The sequence below is a fragment of the Aegilops tauschii genome, chromosome 4, assembly GCF_002575655.3.
Source record: "Aegilops tauschii subsp. strangulata cultivar AL8/78 chromosome 4, Aet v6.0, whole genome shotgun sequence".
NCBI classification, from domain to species: domain Eukaryota; kingdom Viridiplantae; phylum Streptophyta; class Magnoliopsida; order Poales; family Poaceae; genus Aegilops; species Aegilops tauschii.
The window spans coordinates 401,325,307-401,342,447 of NC_053038.3; the positions used below are offsets into that span (position 1 = coordinate 401,325,307).

The window sequence follows — 17,141 nt, forward strand, 5'->3', positions numbered from 1 at the left end:
ACTAAGCTAGCGCCCAGTTATCAAAACACCAGATATTTAAAACGGCTCCTACGAGCATGTGTTGAATGTATGTTCGTGTCCTTTTTGGAAAAGGGTAAAACTTTAAATATCAATAAATTCTAGAGAAAATTTTAAAATAAATACAGACAAAATTGAAACGTATATGTTCATGTCCTTTCTGGTGTCTATAGATTTTCATGAAACACAAGTATTGTGACTTTTGAAAAGAAAAATAAGTTTACTGCCTTAGAAGTATCCTTATTACAGAACTAATTTTGCTTTATTTCCCAGATCACAACATATTTAGTTCTCGAAACGGTCCACACATAGAAGACATGAACATGTACGTTAGTTTATCTGGAAGCATATCCTTAAGGGAGCCAAAAGAACATCCGCGCAGAACATCCTTCTTTCCAGTGCATTGCAACTCATACTCATGTGTATCTATAATAATAATAATAATAATAATAATAATAATAATAATAATAATAATAATAATAATAATAATAATAATGATGATGATGATGATGATGATGATGATGATGATGATGATGATGAGAGGCATTCATAAAAAAATGGGGGCATTTGAGTCCTCAAGAGATCTATGTAGGGTGTTTCTCATTTGAAGGACTGAAATGTATGAGTCATTACAGATTCTTTTTCACTGCACATCATAGAAGAAACACCTTTGTTTTTCATGAGATGAAACCCAAAAAAATGGTGCGAACTCGACCCCTTAATTTCAGTGGGCTTTGTAATGCTATGCTTTTCTTTTCCGTTCTCGCGTCAAGTCCTTATGAACCAAATAGCCTTTAACATTAATTTAGTACTCATAAATAACTTGTTGCTTGTGGTAGATGACGTGTGAGGATGTTGGTGGTGTTAAATGTTAACATCACTTTTGAGAGTCCAATTTGTATGTAAACTTAATTAATTTCAAACGTAAAATTATTTTTCCACTTTTTATGGCTCAATCTAATTTTAAGTAAAATTGACTGTAGGCCATGCTTGCATTTGTAAAACCTATTGTAGTCCGTGAATTAGTAACAAACACAAGTATGGTTCAAAACACACAATGAATACCTCAAAATGACAAAAGAGTAGTGTAAAGTGGCACCCAGACAAAACACGAATAGTAGTTTATGCCAGCCATTCTACTAGTAGAGGTGAGTTCACATCTCACATAATTATTGAGAAAAAAAATTGATACATCGACTGCCAGAAACTCAAGAGCAAACAATCTCCAAATGACACCATCACAAAATAACTTTCTCCAATGACTAAAACTAAAACAAATATCACAGACCAAATTTCCTTTCCTTTGACACCAATTTTTTTAGAGGTTTCACTATTAACTTTGCGGGAGGTTTGGTCATAAATCTCGGTATTTTCTTTGTATACTCGTTTTTTATTAATAATTAATATAATCTATATATTGTAATGTCAAAATAGTTCGGTTATCAACTCTCTGATGGGCGGAGATATCACTGTCCTTCAAACCATCCAACCACGCATTGATTCACGTTAAAGCACATCTAAATGTGTCCTAAGTGTTGTACATCCAAGTTCTAAAATTGTCTAAAAAAATCTAAGTTCTAAAAATCATTGATTTTATGTGAAGATTTACTAAAGAACGATGGCATTTCCTAAAAGAAATCTAGCCCGCCGCCACCCTCCGTCTCGCGTGCCACACCGCCACTCGCGCCCGGATCGACCCACCGCCGCCGTCCACGGACCGACCAGCCGACGCCGCCGCTCCCGCATCTCTCATCCAACGCCGACTCATCTCGCCTCCCCTCCCCTCCCCTCGTAGTCGGCACAGTCGTCCTCGCGCAGTCCAAGGCCAGGTCGTCGCCCCTGAGTTCGCCGCCTCCCAACGCACCTGAGCACGCCAGCTCCTTGCCGCCACGACTGACCATCGCGCCGTTGTTCCCCGACCTCCCCGCAGTCACTGCTTTTAGTCGCCGCCGTCGAAGCCAACCACCTCGCCGCCCTGACCAAGACCACGACGCCGCTGTCTCCGAGCACACAGATCGAGACACTGGTCGGTCGAATTTGCACCGGCCCAGTCCAGTCCAGTCCAGCCCGAACACTGCATCGACTTTGCACAGTACGATGAAGATGTCAGTACTCATTTGTTGCTTATGGTTTGTGTGCCATGACAATCTTGTAGCTCCACACTACCCTCTCCATTGTGTAATCCCTTGCAAAACTGAGTTTAGTACATAATTGTCCCTGAGCGATGATCCTATCAACGAGGAGGTTTTTTTTTGTTTAATTGGGAAATTGTGCAGATAAATTGTTGAGACTGACATTGTTTTGCGTTAGTGTTGAGTCCCAGATCTCAAACTTGATAGCTAGATGCTGAATAATTTAAAAGCTCGGCTGTATTTCTCATCTGAAGTTCTGAATATCCAATGCTCTTTACTGCTCTGCAGAGAGAAAGCAAATGCAGGGCATCTCACCAACTTCGAAGTTCTTGACTTCTTACGAACTAGAGGTGCAAAAACTGATCCCATGGGATGTTTGGGGGCTGTTGCTGCATCAGAGTGCAAGGTGCTCATTTGTTTCTCTGATGCTTGACCCAGTCTGTGTGCTTGATAGCTTGTTGGCCCATGTCCTTTTTTATGCTTAAACTGACCTCATGTTTATTGTTGTGACAAACAGGTATACGAGTACCTCCTAAAAATTCCTGCTTGCAACCAAACAAGGGAATCAGTTACTGAATTTGCAAACAGATGTGAGGGTTTCAAGCTTACCGATGCTGACAAGCAAAATATTATCAATTGGAGGCCAACCTCAGTTGCTGATGTTTATGCGGTATTGCCATGTTTATTTTGCTGATCTTGAGATGCCCGTAAGTATGATATCTTCTTTAGCTGAGACAAACCAAGACATGTAGTATAGTAATACTTTGGACCATTTATGAGATCTTGAAATGAAATTATCTTTTGCTACAGCATTTAGAGCCTGCTTGGTTTGGAGCCAACATTTGGCAACTCTAAATATGGGTAGCTGATTGTTTGGGCTCCAATTTTTGGCAATTCAACCGAACACTAGCCAAAGTTGCTCTATTGGCCAACTTTGACTAATTTCTGAAATAGTGAAGCAAATTATTTGAATAACAATGTGCATGTTTCAAAATTTTGTGCCTTCATATATGCTTGATTTACTGCCAAGAGATTTAAGTTATCTGAAAGGTGGAATGTTTATTATTGAGTAGTCCCTCCGTCCAGAAATACCCGTCCATTTCTCCAACGGGTATTTCCGGATGGAGGGAGTACTAAACTAAACATTATGGGTTTTAGGTTAAGATGTTCATCTAATTTGTTCTGTTCTCTGTTGCAGAGGGTAGAGGAGTGTGGGAAAAGATTCAGCAAGCATGAGCAAGGAGGGGCGCAGAATGAAGAGCAACGTGCCAAGGAACTATTGGGTCTTGTAAATGAGGTTTTTCCACGACCACCCATTAAGCAAGAGGATGAACTGGAGGTGGATATGAAGGACATCTGAAAGGGTCTCCGTGCGATGGAGATTTTCAGATCAGCCTGTAGCTTATATCTGCATACATTTTCTAGTGTTGAGGGGCATCTAGTTTGAGACATCCGTGTCAGAATCGACAATTTCACCTATGAGCTTCAATGGCAGTCGAGGATCTGTTGGCCCTTGTTGGAAATGAGAATGAACTTGACATTTCCTTTGCTGTAAACTCGATTCCCACATTTATCGTAGCTCCTTGTTGAATGAACGAATTAAGCAGCTTAACAGTATGTTAGGGTCAATTAAGCTACTGATGACGCAGTAGCTTAATTATCACCGGCTCGCTGCCTCACAAACACCAAGTATGAGAAATATAGTCAACGGAAGGTCCAGTTGAGTATGCAATCCGCGATAAACCCGTCACCTGAAGCATGTGAGGTATAGTTTACCTGTGCACATGATGATATTACAGTACAATTTCCTCACACCCTAACATTTAGGTATGGAGTATGGAGTAGTATCCCTAAAGCTCAAATCCACTCAAAATATGTGTAAGCACTGGCAAGTAGAGTAACTCCTTGGAGCCATGTAACATAGAAGTAACCGGAAAATTTAGGTATTTAAATTTCTTTTCCAGATAAAAGCACTTTTTAACAGCACCATTTCTCATAATGAGATGTAGAGTCTCACATTGAGTGTCTCTGGTTTTAAAAAAGACATATCTACAGAGTTACAGTCTCCAATTATAATGCCAAGGTCAAGGAGGCTCAGGAAGCCTTCTTACAGTTGTACCTCCTAGCATAGAATACAAAGACAAATATATTCAGTAAACTCAGCCCAGCCATCATCAGGTAGAATCTGTCCAGATGCCCTTCATTCAAGTTATCAGGTATCCACCCTGGGCTGCCTCCTCTGGCTGTGAATACCGGCACAAGGGAAAGGATAAACGAACTAAGGTAATTTCCAGCCGAGATGTTAAGAAGCGAGAATGCCATGCCTAAACTTCTCATGGCGTCTGGAGACTCATCATAGAAAAATTCAGTTAGCCCAATGTTGGAGAACACCTCGGCGACGCCTAGCAGGAAGTACTGGGGTCCTTGCCACAGGATGCTCATCGGAACAGTCACCTTGCTGTGCACCAAACCTTCGGACTGTGCAATCTGTAACCGGTTACTCTCCACCAATGCTGCTAACACCATTGAGAGCATGGAGAAACATAAACCAATCCCTATTCGCTGTGGCGACGATATGCCATTCGCTCTGCCGGTGAATTTTCTTATTACTGGAACAAGGACTCTCTCATAAATTGGAACCAGCATAATGACAGTAAGTGTATCTATGGATTGAAAGGATGCAGTGGGTATTTCGAAAGACCCGACGTGTTTCTCCATTGTCATCCCTTGCTCTACAAATGTTGAAAACATTTGTTCCTGAACTGCAGCAAACAATACCATTGCTGACCAAATTGGGAACATTCTGATCAGAATCTTTAACTCCTCTACCTGAGTGACGGTACAAATCTTCCACTTATTAAGTTGGCCAGGAGATTCACAGTCAGGTAGTGTCAGAATTGCAGCTTTATCAAAGAACCTGAATGAGGAAGAAAAATATTACTGCTTCAATATTATAGAAATCTACTTGATCAGACTGTTTCAGGTTCTTTATCGAAAAATATTAGTACTACTTCCCTAATTATAGAAATCTTACTTAATACTTGAAAAAGAAGAGATTTATTTTTCTACGAATTTCAGCACATCCATTTGTACTAACATAGAATTTTCACAAAAGTGTGCAATATTATTTCCCCTTTTCAATTATTTGAATGTAACTTAAAATGTAGCTTACATATCTATTATTAGAAAATAAATTAATCAACTTTACTTGAAAGGAAATTCAAAATAAAATGAATGCATAAATTATAAAGTTATGAGTTGAAATCTCAGCAGAGTATTACTCAAGTCCACTTGTATGTTCCAATTTCCGGCTGCCTTCGATTGCCGATCCTTGCCCCGAAAACTCATAAAGAGCTGAGGAATCACATGGCAAAACTTTATCGAAGTTCCGAGAAGCTGCAACAACAACCTGCCATATTCTTGCTAGAGGGCTTCCTCCAGGTTTCTGAAATCTATACACAATGGAGCCCAAGAAAAACACACTTATACCTAAAGTCACAAATAGTGTAGAAATTGTAAAGCCCCAGAGCCAGCCTTCATGTTCTTGAACCCAGACAATAACAGTCCCAGCGATCAATGAACCAGCATTGATTGAGAAATAGTGCCAATTAAAGAAAGAGCTCTTTCTGGTCTTCTCCATCTCATTGGTGTCATCAAATTGATCGGCTCCAAAAGATGTGACGCAAGGGCTCTGTGCACCGTACCCTAAACCAACCATGTACAACCCAACCAAGAATATAATGTACCGAGAAGAGATAGGATCTGCCCAAAGAGTCCAAGCATGAGGACCGGCTGAGATTAATGGAAGTGCTGCTGATAGAAGCAGCATCATCATTCCCTGAATAACAGAACGAAAAAAACAAGTTAAACAAAAATGTTAAGAAAACTGAGTTCAGATATTGAATGCACATGTTAAGGTAAACAAACATCGTTTGATCTCTTGTCATTAGGTCTATAGGTTGTTGCTAGTTTTGTTGGTGTATTTGGTTTTTGTAGCTTCTCTTTTCTTTTGTTAAGGGCCAATGTATTCTCAGATGTTATAGCTCTGTGCAATTTTTAGGTTGTTCTTCCACTACAAAATGATGCACATTTAGATAAATGTTCGAGATGTGTTGGATGCGCATATCATATCATAACTATGCATGAATACTTAACACCAGAACCAAGTAGCATTTGTATTGTTCATCCATCAGAACAGTCGGCGGGGCCTCGGTTGCCCTGCTTCTGCGTGGGGAGCCCCGGATCTAGAGCGGCGGCTCCATTGGCAAGGCACGGCCGGCTAGCAGCCGGCGGTGGATCTGGTGTCCCGGCCGCGCGAGCGGCGGGATCCGGTGGTCGTTGGCAGCCGGCGGCGGCTTCTGCGTCGGTCGGTGCGCGCGATCTGGCGCCTCCCCTCCTCCCCTGTTCGGCGTGCGGGCCAGCCTGGTCGGGCCGCGCTTACTCTTGGTCGCCGGTTCTGTACAGGAGGCGCTGCTGGTGACGGGGATCTAGTTCGGGCGAAATCCCTGGCCGGCCATGACCGGCCGCGCCGACGGTGACGCCTGAGGGCGCCATTCCCCTCCTTGGAGGCGTCGGTATGGACTGGTCTCCTCACTTCACCTTCCCCTAGGTCTCCTGGGCGAAAGCCCTAACTTTGTTGGGCGGCGGCGGCACTCACGGCGGCGTTCCCTTCTTGAAGGCGGCGCTTTGGGAACCTTGGGGTTGGTGGCGCTTGTGGGTGGTGGGCGACGGCGGTGGTGCGGCCCTATCCTCGCATGGATTTACGTCTGTTGCTTGGAGATGGACTCGCGTAGATGGAGGTCGTCGGCTGGCGTCGTGGTGGCGTCAATGGCGGAGGACCTGCCAAGGCTCGCGTAGGTGGAGGTCGTCGTTTGGCGTCGTGGTGGCGTCGATAGCGGAGGACCTGCCAAGGTTGTCACCTCAATATGATGTGACCTTTAATAGCGTAATGAAGGATTTCACATGTGTTATAGGAGCTATGCCACACATTAGTCGAGAGAAGAGAGACGCATGTTACATGAAGGCCTCTGTGCATGCAAATACGCAAACTCCAATTGTGTTTTATGTTGGTTCTATTTGCGTGGAGAGAAAAATGCTGACCCGTCTAGTGAGAAATCTGAAGATGAGGAAGAAGTGAATGCGATGAGTTTTGAAGCTGCAGAAGCATACCCATCATTAATGGTGCAGCGAGTGCAAGAAGATCGAATTGAGGATAAGGGGCAGCGATGGAATATTTTCCAGTCTGAATGTAAGATCAACAACACCAATTGCAAGCTGATAATAGATGGTGGAAGCTACACCAATGCAGTCAGCAAAGGGTTGGTTGATGCTTTGGGATTGCCTGCATGTAAGCACCCGCAACCCCACCGTGTCGAGTGGTTGTATCATACTGGGAAGTTGAAGGTTACTCATAAGGTGCGCATCAAATTCTCTGTTGGTGATTATACTGATATGATGATATGTGATGTCATACCAATGGAAGCATGCCACTTATTATTGGGAAGGCCATGGCAATACGACCATAACGCAACACATGAAGGTCGAACCAACACATATTCGTTTTGGGATGCTGGAAAGCGACGTGTGCTACGCCCAATGTTTGGCACTACAATCAAGGTGGATGAACATGTTCCATTGAAGAAGAAGATTGCAAAGGCTGATCCGAAACCGAGGACGGTTTCCTTTGAAGAGGGAGGGGATGATGTGACCTTTAATAGCATAATGAAGGATTTCACATGTGTTATAGGAGCTATGCCACACATTAGTCGAGAGAAGAGAGACGCATGTTACATGAAGGCCTCTGTACATGCAAATACGCAAACTCCAGTTGCGTTTTATGTTGGTTCTATTTGCGTGGAGGTGCCACCAGCTAGTCCAAAGAAAGATACGGTGATGCCAAATTTCAGAACACCTCCAAGATGGTAGTCCAGAGCGTGCCAAAGAAATATCTCATTTATCTTTTGATTAGATATTATGTGATCAACATGGCCGGAATATTTAATTAGTTTCCTTGCAATTAGAGAGTCCTAGTACGTAGTCTTTGGAGTCTGTACGTGAGCTTTTAAATCGGAAAAGGAGTATAGGTCGGTTGCTAGATTTTGTCTGGTTTGTTTGGATCTGTACGAGTCCAATTAGGAGAAGTATTTGGTCAGCGTGGGTGTCGCCTATATAATGGGCAGGTTTCAGCTTTTGTACGGGAGTTTTTCCAGAGTTGAACAATATACAGAAAAGGCAGCGTTATGGTTGCGCCAAAGATATTTGCTTGCTGATCCACGAGGTATCTGAGAGTTGCTTGGCGTGGAATTGATCTATGATTGATTATACGCTGGTTTTTGTGCACTTTGGTCTTCTGGTGTCCTGCTTGATCCAAAGAGCCGTTTGTCTATTTCTTCTTCTGTTTGCTGCTATTACGAGAATCATCGTGGCTTGTCGCTGTTTTTCGTGTACCGTGAAAGATTGGGCCAACGAACGACTCACCGTCTAGTCGGGTCCCATCAAGTGGTATTCAGAGCAAGGTTGATCACGATACAATTTTTTTCTCTCTGGTTCTTCAGTTGATCTACTTGAGTTGCTACAATGGTGAATTCACAGAAATCAAATTCAAGTGTGCATGGTGCACATGAAGGAGATGCGGAAGACGAGCTGCCCTTGCCCACCTATGATCCGAGTGTTGCGCCGGCTATCGTGCTAGGATTGGAGGCAACTCGTGACTATGTGCTGAATCTAGTGGGGAGGCACATCGACAAGGTTGAGGAAAGTCTAGGAAAAAAGATTGCTGATTTGACTGAGGCCGTTCATTGATTGAGACCACGTTCACCACCTAGTGATGGGTCTGCTGCACCGCGTCGTCATCGGCAATTATCTGGACAGCGGGTAGGCGAACAAGTTCGCAACAATGGTGAACATCAAGACCATCAGTCTGAGGGGGCTGGTAGCTATTACGAGCCTGTGCGGCGTGCTTATAACCATCATGGAGGTGGCCTACACCATGGGGGAGGACATGAACGTCCGCGACGCGCCTACGAAGATGATGGTATTGGAAGAATAAAAATTTCCATACCGTCGTTTAGCGGCAAAGACAACCCGGATGATTATTTGGAGTGGGAGATGTGCGTGGATCAGATTTTTGATGGACAGCGGTACACCGAGGAGAAAAAAGTTCGTGCTGCATCTATTGAGTTCACGGGCTATGCTTTAATATGGTGGAACCAACTATGTCGCGCGGGAAGGCGTCCAGAGTCTTGGAATCAGGTGAAGAGTATCATGAAGAGACGTTTCGTTCCAGAGCACTTCACTAGGACCTTGTACACACGCTTGCAGCAGCTTCGACAAGGTAACTCTAGTGTTGAGGAGTATTATAAGGAGATGGAAATATTATTGATTCGTACAGGGGTAGAGGAGCAAGAAGAGGCTACAATGGCACGATTCATGCATGGTCTGAAATCAGAGATACGAGATCGTGTTGATATGGTAGAATATAATGGATTACAAGGATTATTACACCATGCCATTCGAGCGGAGCAGCAAGTAAAGCGTCGTGCCGGTCATGATAATTCATCAAACTCGATGCGACGTAATTTTTAGAGAGAGGGTGGTGGTAATAGTGGTTTTAAATCTGATTCTAAGTCGGCTACCAAGGAAGTATCTCCATCCAAGGTTGAATCATCTCGTGCTTCGAACTCTCGTACTAGTAATATTGTGTGCTTTAAGTGTGGTGGCAAGGGGCATAAGAAGTTTGAGTGTCATAATGAGAGGAGAGTTCTCCTCACAGAAGAAGGATACATGTCTGCGAGTGATGGAGAGAAAAATGCTGACCCGTCTAGTGAGAAATCTGAAGATGAGGAAGAAGTGAATGCGAGGAGTTTTGAAGCTGCGGAAGCATACCCATCATTAATGGTGCAGCGAGTGCAAGAAGATCGAATTGAGGATAAGGGGCAGCGATGGAATATTTTCCAGTCTGAATGTAAGATCAACACCACCAATTGCAAGCTGATAATAGATGGTGGAAGCTACACCAATGCAGTCAGCAAAGGGTTGGTTGATGCTTTGGGGTTGCCTGCATGGAAGCACCCGCAACCCCACCGTGTCGAGTGGTTGTATTATACTGGGAAGTTGAAGGTTACTCATAAGGTGCGCATCAAATTCTCTGTTGGTGATTATACTGATATGGTGATATGTGATGTCATACCAATGGAAGCATGCCACTTATTATTGGGAAGGCCATGGCAATACGACCATAACGCAACACATGAAGGTCCAACCAACACATATTCGTTTTGGGATGCTGGAAAGCGATGTGTGCTACGCCCAATGTTTGGCAATACAATCAAGGTGGATGAACATGTTCCATTAAAGAAGATTGCAAAGGCTGATCCGAAACCGAGGACGGTTTCCTTTGAAGAGGGAGGGGATGATGTGACCTTTACTAGCGTAATGAAGGATTTCACATGTGTTATAGGAGCTATGCCACACATTAGTCGAGAGAAGAGAGACGCATGTTACATGAAGGCCTCTGTACATGCAAATACGCAAACTCCAGTTGCGTTTTATGTTGGTTCTATTTGCGTGGAGGTGCCACCAGCTAGTTCAAAGAAAGATACGGTGATGCCAAATTTCAGAACACCTCCAAGATGGTAGTCCAGAGCGTGCCAAAGAAATATCTCATTTATCTTTTGATTAGATACTATGTGATCAACGTGGCTGGAATATTTAATTAGTTTCCTTGCAATTAGAGAGTCCTAGTACGTAGTCTTTGGAGTCTGTACGTGAGCTTTTAAATCGGAAAAGGAGTATAGGTAGGTTGCTAGATTTTGTCTGGTTTGTTTGGATCTGTACGAGTCCAATTAGGAGAAGTATTTGGTCAGCGTAAGTGTCGCCTATATAATGGGCAGGTTTCAGCTTTTGTACGGGAGTTTTTTCAGAGTTGAACAATATACAGAAAAGGCAGCGTTATGGTTGCGCCAAAGATATTTGCTTGCTGGTCTACGAGGGATCTGAGAGTTGCTTGGCGTGGAATTGATCTGTGATTGATTATACACTGGTTTTTGTGCACTTTGGTCTTCTGGTGTCCTGCTTGATCCAAAGAGCCGTTCGTCTATTTCTTCGTCTGTTTGCTGCTATTACGAGAATCATCGTGGTTTGTCGCTGTTTTTCGTGTACCGTGAAAGATTGGGCCAATGAACGACTCGCCGTCTAGTCGGGTCCCATCAAGTGGTATTCAGAGCAAGGTTGATCACGGTACAATTTTTTCTCTCTCTGGTTCTTCAGTTGATCTACTTGAGTTGCTACAATGGTGAATTCACATAAATCAAAGTCAAGTGTGCATGGTGCACATGAAGGAGATGCGGAAGACGAGCTGCCCTTGCCCACTTATGATCCGAGTGTTGCGCCGGCTATCGTGCTAGGATTGGAGGCAACTCGTGACTATGTGCTAAATCTAGTGGGGAGGCGCATCGACAAGGTTGAGGAAAGTCTAGGAAAAAAGATTGCTGATTTGACTGAGGCCGTTCATCGATTGAGACCACGTTCACCACCTAGTGATGGGTCTGCTGCACCGCGTCGTCATCGGCAATTATCTGGACAGCGGGTAGGCGAACAAGTTCGCAACAATGGTGAACATCAAGACCATCAGTCTGAGGGGGCTGGTAGCTATTACGAGCCCGTGCGGTGTGCTTATAACCATCATGGAGGTGGCCTACACCATGGGGGAGGACATGAACGTCCGCGACGCGCCTACGAAGATGATGGTATTGGAAGAATAAAAATTTCCATACCGTCGTTTAGCGGCAAAGACAATCCGGATGATTATTTGGAGTGGGAGATGCGCGTGGATCAGATTTTTGATGGACAGCGGTACACCGAGGAGAAAAAAGTTCGTGCTGCATCTATTGAGTTCACGGGCTATGCTTTAATATGGTGGAACCAACTATGTCGCGCGGGAGGGCGTCCAGAGTCTTGGAATCAGATGAAGAGTATCATGAAGAGACGCTTCGTTCCGGAGCACTTCACTAGGACCTTGTACACACGCTTGCAGCAGCTTCAATAAGGTAACTCTAGTGTTGAGGAGTATTATAAGGAGATGGAAATATTATTGATTCGTACAGGGGTAGAGGAGCAAGAAGAGGCTACAATGGCACGACTCATGCATGGTCTGAAATCAGAGGTACGAGATCGTGTTGATATGGTAGAATATAATGGATTACAAGGATTATTACACCATGCCATTCGAGCGGAGCAGCAAGTAAAGCGTCGTGCCGGTCATGATAATTCATCAAACTCGATGCGACGTAATTTTCAGAGAGAGGGTGGTGGTAATAGTGGTTTCAAATCTGATTCTAAGTCGGCTACCAAGGAAGTATCTCCATCCAAGGTTGAATCATCTCGTGCTTCGAACTCTCGTACTAGTAATATTGTGTGCTTTAAGTGTGGTGGCAAGGGGCATAAGAAGTTTGAGTGTCATAATGAGAGGAGAGTTCTCCTCACAGAAGAAGGATACATGTCTGCGAGTGATGGAGAGAAAAATGCTGACCCGTCTAGTGAGAAATCTGAAGATGAGGAAGAAGTGAATGCGAGGAGTTTTGAAGCTGCAGAAGCATACCCATCATTAATGGTGCAGCGAGTGCAAGAAGATCGAATTGAGGATAAGGGGCAGCGATGGAATATTTTCCAGTCTGAATGTAAGATCAACAACACCAATTGCAAGCTGATAATAGATGGTGGAAGCTACACCAATGCAGTCAGCAAAGGGTTGGTTGATGCTTTGGGGTTGCCTGCATGGAAGCACCCGCAACCCCACCGTGTCGAGTGGTTGTATCATACTGGGAAGTTGAAGGTTACTCATAAGGTGCGCATCAAATTCTCTGTTGGTGATTATACTGATATGGTGATATGTGATGTCATACCAATGGAAGCATGCCACTTATTATTGGGAAGGCCATGGCAATACGACCATAACGCAACACATGAAGGTCCAACCAACACATATTCGTTTTGGGATGCTGGAAAGCGATGTGTGCTACGCCCAATGTTTGGCAATACAATCAAGGTGGATGAACATGTTCCATTGAAGAAGAAGATTGCAAAGGCTGATCCGAAACTGAGGACGGTTTCCTTTGAAGAGGGAGGGGATGATGTGACCTTTAATAGCGTAATGAAGGATTTCACATGTGTTATAGGAGCTATGCCACACATTAGTCGAGAGAAGAGAGACGCATGTTACATGAAGGCCTCTGTACATGCAAATACGCAAACTCCAGTTGCGTTTTATGTTGGTTTTATTTGCGTGGAGGTGCCACCAGCTAGTCCAAAGAAAGATACGGTGATGCCAAATTTCAGAACACCTCCAAGATGGTAGTCCAGAGCGTGCCAAAGAAATATCTCATTTATCTTTTGATTAGATACTATGTGATCAACGTGGCCAGAATATTTAATTAGTTTCCTTGCAATTAGAGAGTCCTAATACGTAGTCTTTGGAGTCTGTACGTGAGCTTTTAAATCGGAAAAGGAGTATAGGTCGGTTGCTAGATTTTGTCTGGTTTGTTTGGATCTGTACGAGTCCAATTAGGAGAAGTATTTGATCAGCATGGATGTCGCCTATATAATGGGCAGGTTTCAGCTTTTGTACGGGAGTTTTTTCAGAGTTGAACAATATACAGAAAAGGCAGCGTTATGGTTGCGCCAAAGATATTTGCTTGCTGATCCACGAGGGATCTGAGAGTTGCTTGGCGTGGAATTGATCTGTGATTGTGATTGATTATACGCTGGTTTTTGTGCACTTTGGTCTTCTGGTGTCCTGCTTGATCCAAAGAGCCGTTCGTCTATTCCTTCGTCTGTTTGCTGCTATTACGAGAATCATCGTGGTTTGTCGCTGTTTTTCGTGTACCGTGAAAGATTGGGCCAACGAACGACTCGCCGTCTAGTCGGGTCCCATCACAATCTGCTCTGAAGATGGACCAGTGGAAGATGGCGGCGACGACACATGTGAGTGCGTCGGACCGGTTTGAGCCCCGGACCCGGCAGATGGCTCTGTCGGGGCCTTCGGCTTTAGATGTTAGGCTTAGGTGAGAGGTTTGGGTGTGTGGCCCAGCTTGCACCCCTTCATCATTTGGATAGGAGTAGCGGCAGATGTTGCCAAGATGGCGGATTCAGGCATATTGTTGTTCTACTTTGTAAGGTTCCTCGAGAATAATCAATAAAATAGCCGCATGCATCTCCAGATGCAGAGGACGGGGGTCATCCTCCTTTTCCAAAAAAAAATTCAGCGTAGTAGAATCTTTGTTGACAGTGATTATTGAAAAAAGAGGTACTATTGACTCTTTGTGGTTATTTTGAATCATAAATGGGCATGAGTGATTTGTATCGCTTACCATAATGAAAATTGTGCAGCTGATCAAAGCTGTCCGGTACTTCCCCAGGTATGAATCAGCAACGAAGGCTCCAACCAGAGGCGCGAGATAGCTAGTACCTTGCCAAGTTGCAACATGTCTTGCAGCATCCAGATTTGTTTCATCTAGGACTTTTGTGAGATAACTGACTAGGTTTTTTCCAATTGAAGAATAGGCCAGATAGCAGCAGAATGAACAGACTGCAACAACGTAGTTCGCTTTCTGTTAGATCTTACAGTCAATACAGAATGCGGCCATAAAATTCTAGTGTCAAATTAACCAAGAGTTCGGTTCAGTGTCTGAAGAGACCAAATATATTCACAGATAGTATGTTGGAACTCTGGATGTATATCAGTATATGAACGTTAAGAATGTGAATAAGTGTCACTGTTCAAGTATTTATTCTCGATCTTTCGCAAAAAAAAAAAGTATTTATTCTCGATAGAATGTATAGAAGTATCTAACCATCACATATCTACGGTTCTTATAATAGAAAGGCTAATAATGCACAAGCGTTGTGCTGTAGTGAGCTGACCTATGGTTAAGGAGGAGGCCTTCCAGTTCCCTGTATGTTTTCTGGAAGCAGGATGACCACTGGTACAAACAGATCCATCACCTGTATATTCCGTGGAATTCTGCATTTCACAGTAAAGCAGAAGTAACCATAATGAACATGAAAAGGTAATATAATGGCGCTGACAGGTAAAACAATATGAACAGAGGGAGGACTGGTAACAGATAAATAATACTACTCCGACTGACATGGGAACAGTTAGCCTCAAACTGAAAAATATAACAAATCCAAATAAGCTTTAAAATATATAACACGAATTTAACTTGGTAAGTAGAACCAAAGAAGGTCATAAAAGAATCGAGTACGCGATACTTTATTCCTACAGAACATTTTTCATCTTTTATTTGAACCTGCAACAACGTAGCTAGTATTAAATCTCAAAATTAGCCAGGACACCGACTGTAAACAGTACTTTCACGGCATTTTATGCAGTCAGGACAAATTGCATGCATATAATAAGTATGGCTAAGAGAGTATTTTGTTTTCCCACAAAAAAGGAGAGTATTTTTTTATCTGTGTACGAACAGGTTCGTGGTTAAAAAAAGAGAGAACAGAATAGTACTTCCGAGAATATATTCACTAGTTTGTCGAGCTGTTTAGAAGTATGCAAGACGCTGTTGCCTGAACAGCATACACTATTACATCGATGATCTAGATCACACAGCACGAACATAATGGATGTTCTTACGAATGAACTACAAAGAGCAAAGTCTGAAACTCTGAATACATATGTGATAACAGAGTTCGCGCAAACAAGCCTAAAGACCGGGGGGGGGGGGGGGGGGGGGGGGGGGGGGGGGGGGGGAGCACTAACCTCCTGTGATGAGCTGCCTCCGTCCAGCAGAGGGCTCTTGTCAAATCGATCCGTGGAGTCCATGACCATGTTCTTCTTGCAGTTGCAGGGGAAGAAACGAGGTTGATGTCCTGAGAAAGCAAGAGGAAGGAGAAGATGACATGAAAAGGATGGGGCTGCAGGTCGGATGCCTCAATCAACATATATCTGGCCCTACAATGATGCACCGAAATAGAGTAAGCAACAAATGATCGCCAGCGGCTCCAACAGCAATGGAATTGTGCGAGGAGGATGCTCATTCCAACCGCTTCAGACGTCGCAATCATCGAGCATAGACAAACGTGCTACAGATCGTGAGACATACATAATGTACTATATGAAGATATGGGGAATAAAATACAACTGCTTCGGATATCTATAAATATGCATTCCTCTTTTGACATAATGCATATTAAAAAGGGGCTATCATTTTTTTTTCTTTTGACATGAAAAAGGGGCTCTATCATTGGTATGGTGTTGGCAGGTGTGCCAGTGCCAACCAACCCCCCTCAAACCCCATCGTGGTGGGTCCCACGAGTCAGCTGGGAAACGAGCAACGAACTACTCTACTACTTCGAAAGGAAAATTACGGCATGCTGCTGCCCGGATTTCTTCCAAACCGAGGAAGAAGAGGCAGCAGCGAGCGCCGTGGAGTTCTCCACTGCACCACGCACGCAGCAGCTGGAAGAGCCTTGCCTTGCCAGATCAACGAAGAAGCACATGGAAATACTAGTACGTACTCGGAGAAGAACTGCTAGAAGCTTGGTGAGTTGCTCACTGCGTGGGCGCAAGATCGAACTGGATTGAGCGGAGAGCCCGAGGCGGCGAGACCGGAGAGCGAACGACTGTAGGACGAGAAGCGGGGCGAGGAGAGCAGACGCACCACGCAGCACTCCCTCGAATCTCGAAATATCTGTTGCCGCTCCGCGGAAAGGCCCACCTGGTGGTAGGAGAAATCCAGTGGTACACTTTTGGAGGCTTGGAAGTTGAAGCTTTTTTTTTTGCGGAATCGATAACGCCCGAACATGCTAGATTTTGGCAAATCGCCCCGAACGTTGCGCCTGCCATACGATACCTTAGCACGAATCACGGAACAAATCCAGTGTCACGTCATCTTTTTAGATCGTTCGAGCACTTCTCTCCCCTTATCCACTTAGAGCATCTCCAGCCGCGCCCCCAACAGGCCCCCCAGGCGACTTTTT

At 44.1% G+C, this 17,141-nt stretch overlaps 2 protein-coding genes across 8 annotated transcripts; one reads left to right on the forward strand and one right to left on the reverse strand.

Annotated features, from left to right (window-relative positions):
• The first annotated feature begins 1,666 nt into the window (after nucleotides 1–1,666).
• Nucleotides 1,667–3,749, forward strand: LOC109758643 (uncharacterized). Of its 3 annotated transcripts, none has more exons than XM_020317508.3 (4): nucleotides 1,667–2,147; nucleotides 2,439–2,556; nucleotides 2,668–2,820; nucleotides 3,349–3,749. In XM_020317508.3, the coding sequence occupies exons 2-4, from the start codon at nucleotides 2,518–2,520 to the stop codon at nucleotides 3,508–3,510; spliced, it is 354 nt and encodes a 117-aa protein (XP_020173097.1). In that variant the 5' UTR covers nucleotides 1,667–2,147; nucleotides 2,439–2,517; the 3' UTR covers nucleotides 3,511–3,749. The 3 variants fall into 3 exon arrangements, with proteins under 3 accessions (XP_020173097.1, XP_020173096.1, XP_040243272.1); XM_020317507.3 differs by having other exon boundaries at nucleotides 1,667–2,123; XM_040387338.2 differs by having other exon boundaries at nucleotides 1,667–2,110.
• A 345-nt stretch (nucleotides 3,750–4,094) lies between these two features.
• Nucleotides 4,095–16,894, reverse strand: LOC109758640 (protein NRT1/ PTR FAMILY 8.3). 5 transcript variants are annotated; one of them, XM_020317501.4, is made up of 6 exons: nucleotides 16,680–16,894; nucleotides 15,922–16,031; nucleotides 15,069–15,168; nucleotides 14,516–14,733; nucleotides 5,432–5,988; nucleotides 4,095–5,067 (listed from the first exon to the last, which is right to left on the reverse strand). In XM_020317501.4, the coding sequence occupies exons 2-6, from the start codon at nucleotides 15,988–15,990 to the stop codon at nucleotides 4,245–4,247; spliced, it is 1,767 nt and encodes a 588-aa protein (XP_020173090.1). In that variant the 5' UTR covers nucleotides 15,991–16,031; nucleotides 16,680–16,894; the 3' UTR covers nucleotides 4,095–4,244. The 5 variants fall into 5 exon arrangements, with proteins under 5 accessions (XP_020173090.1, XP_020173092.1, XP_020173093.1 ...); XM_020317503.4 differs by having other exon boundaries at nucleotides 15,922–16,113; nucleotides 16,718–16,881; XM_020317504.4 differs by having other exon boundaries at nucleotides 16,718–16,876.
• Nucleotides 16,895–17,141: the final 247 nt, after the last annotated feature.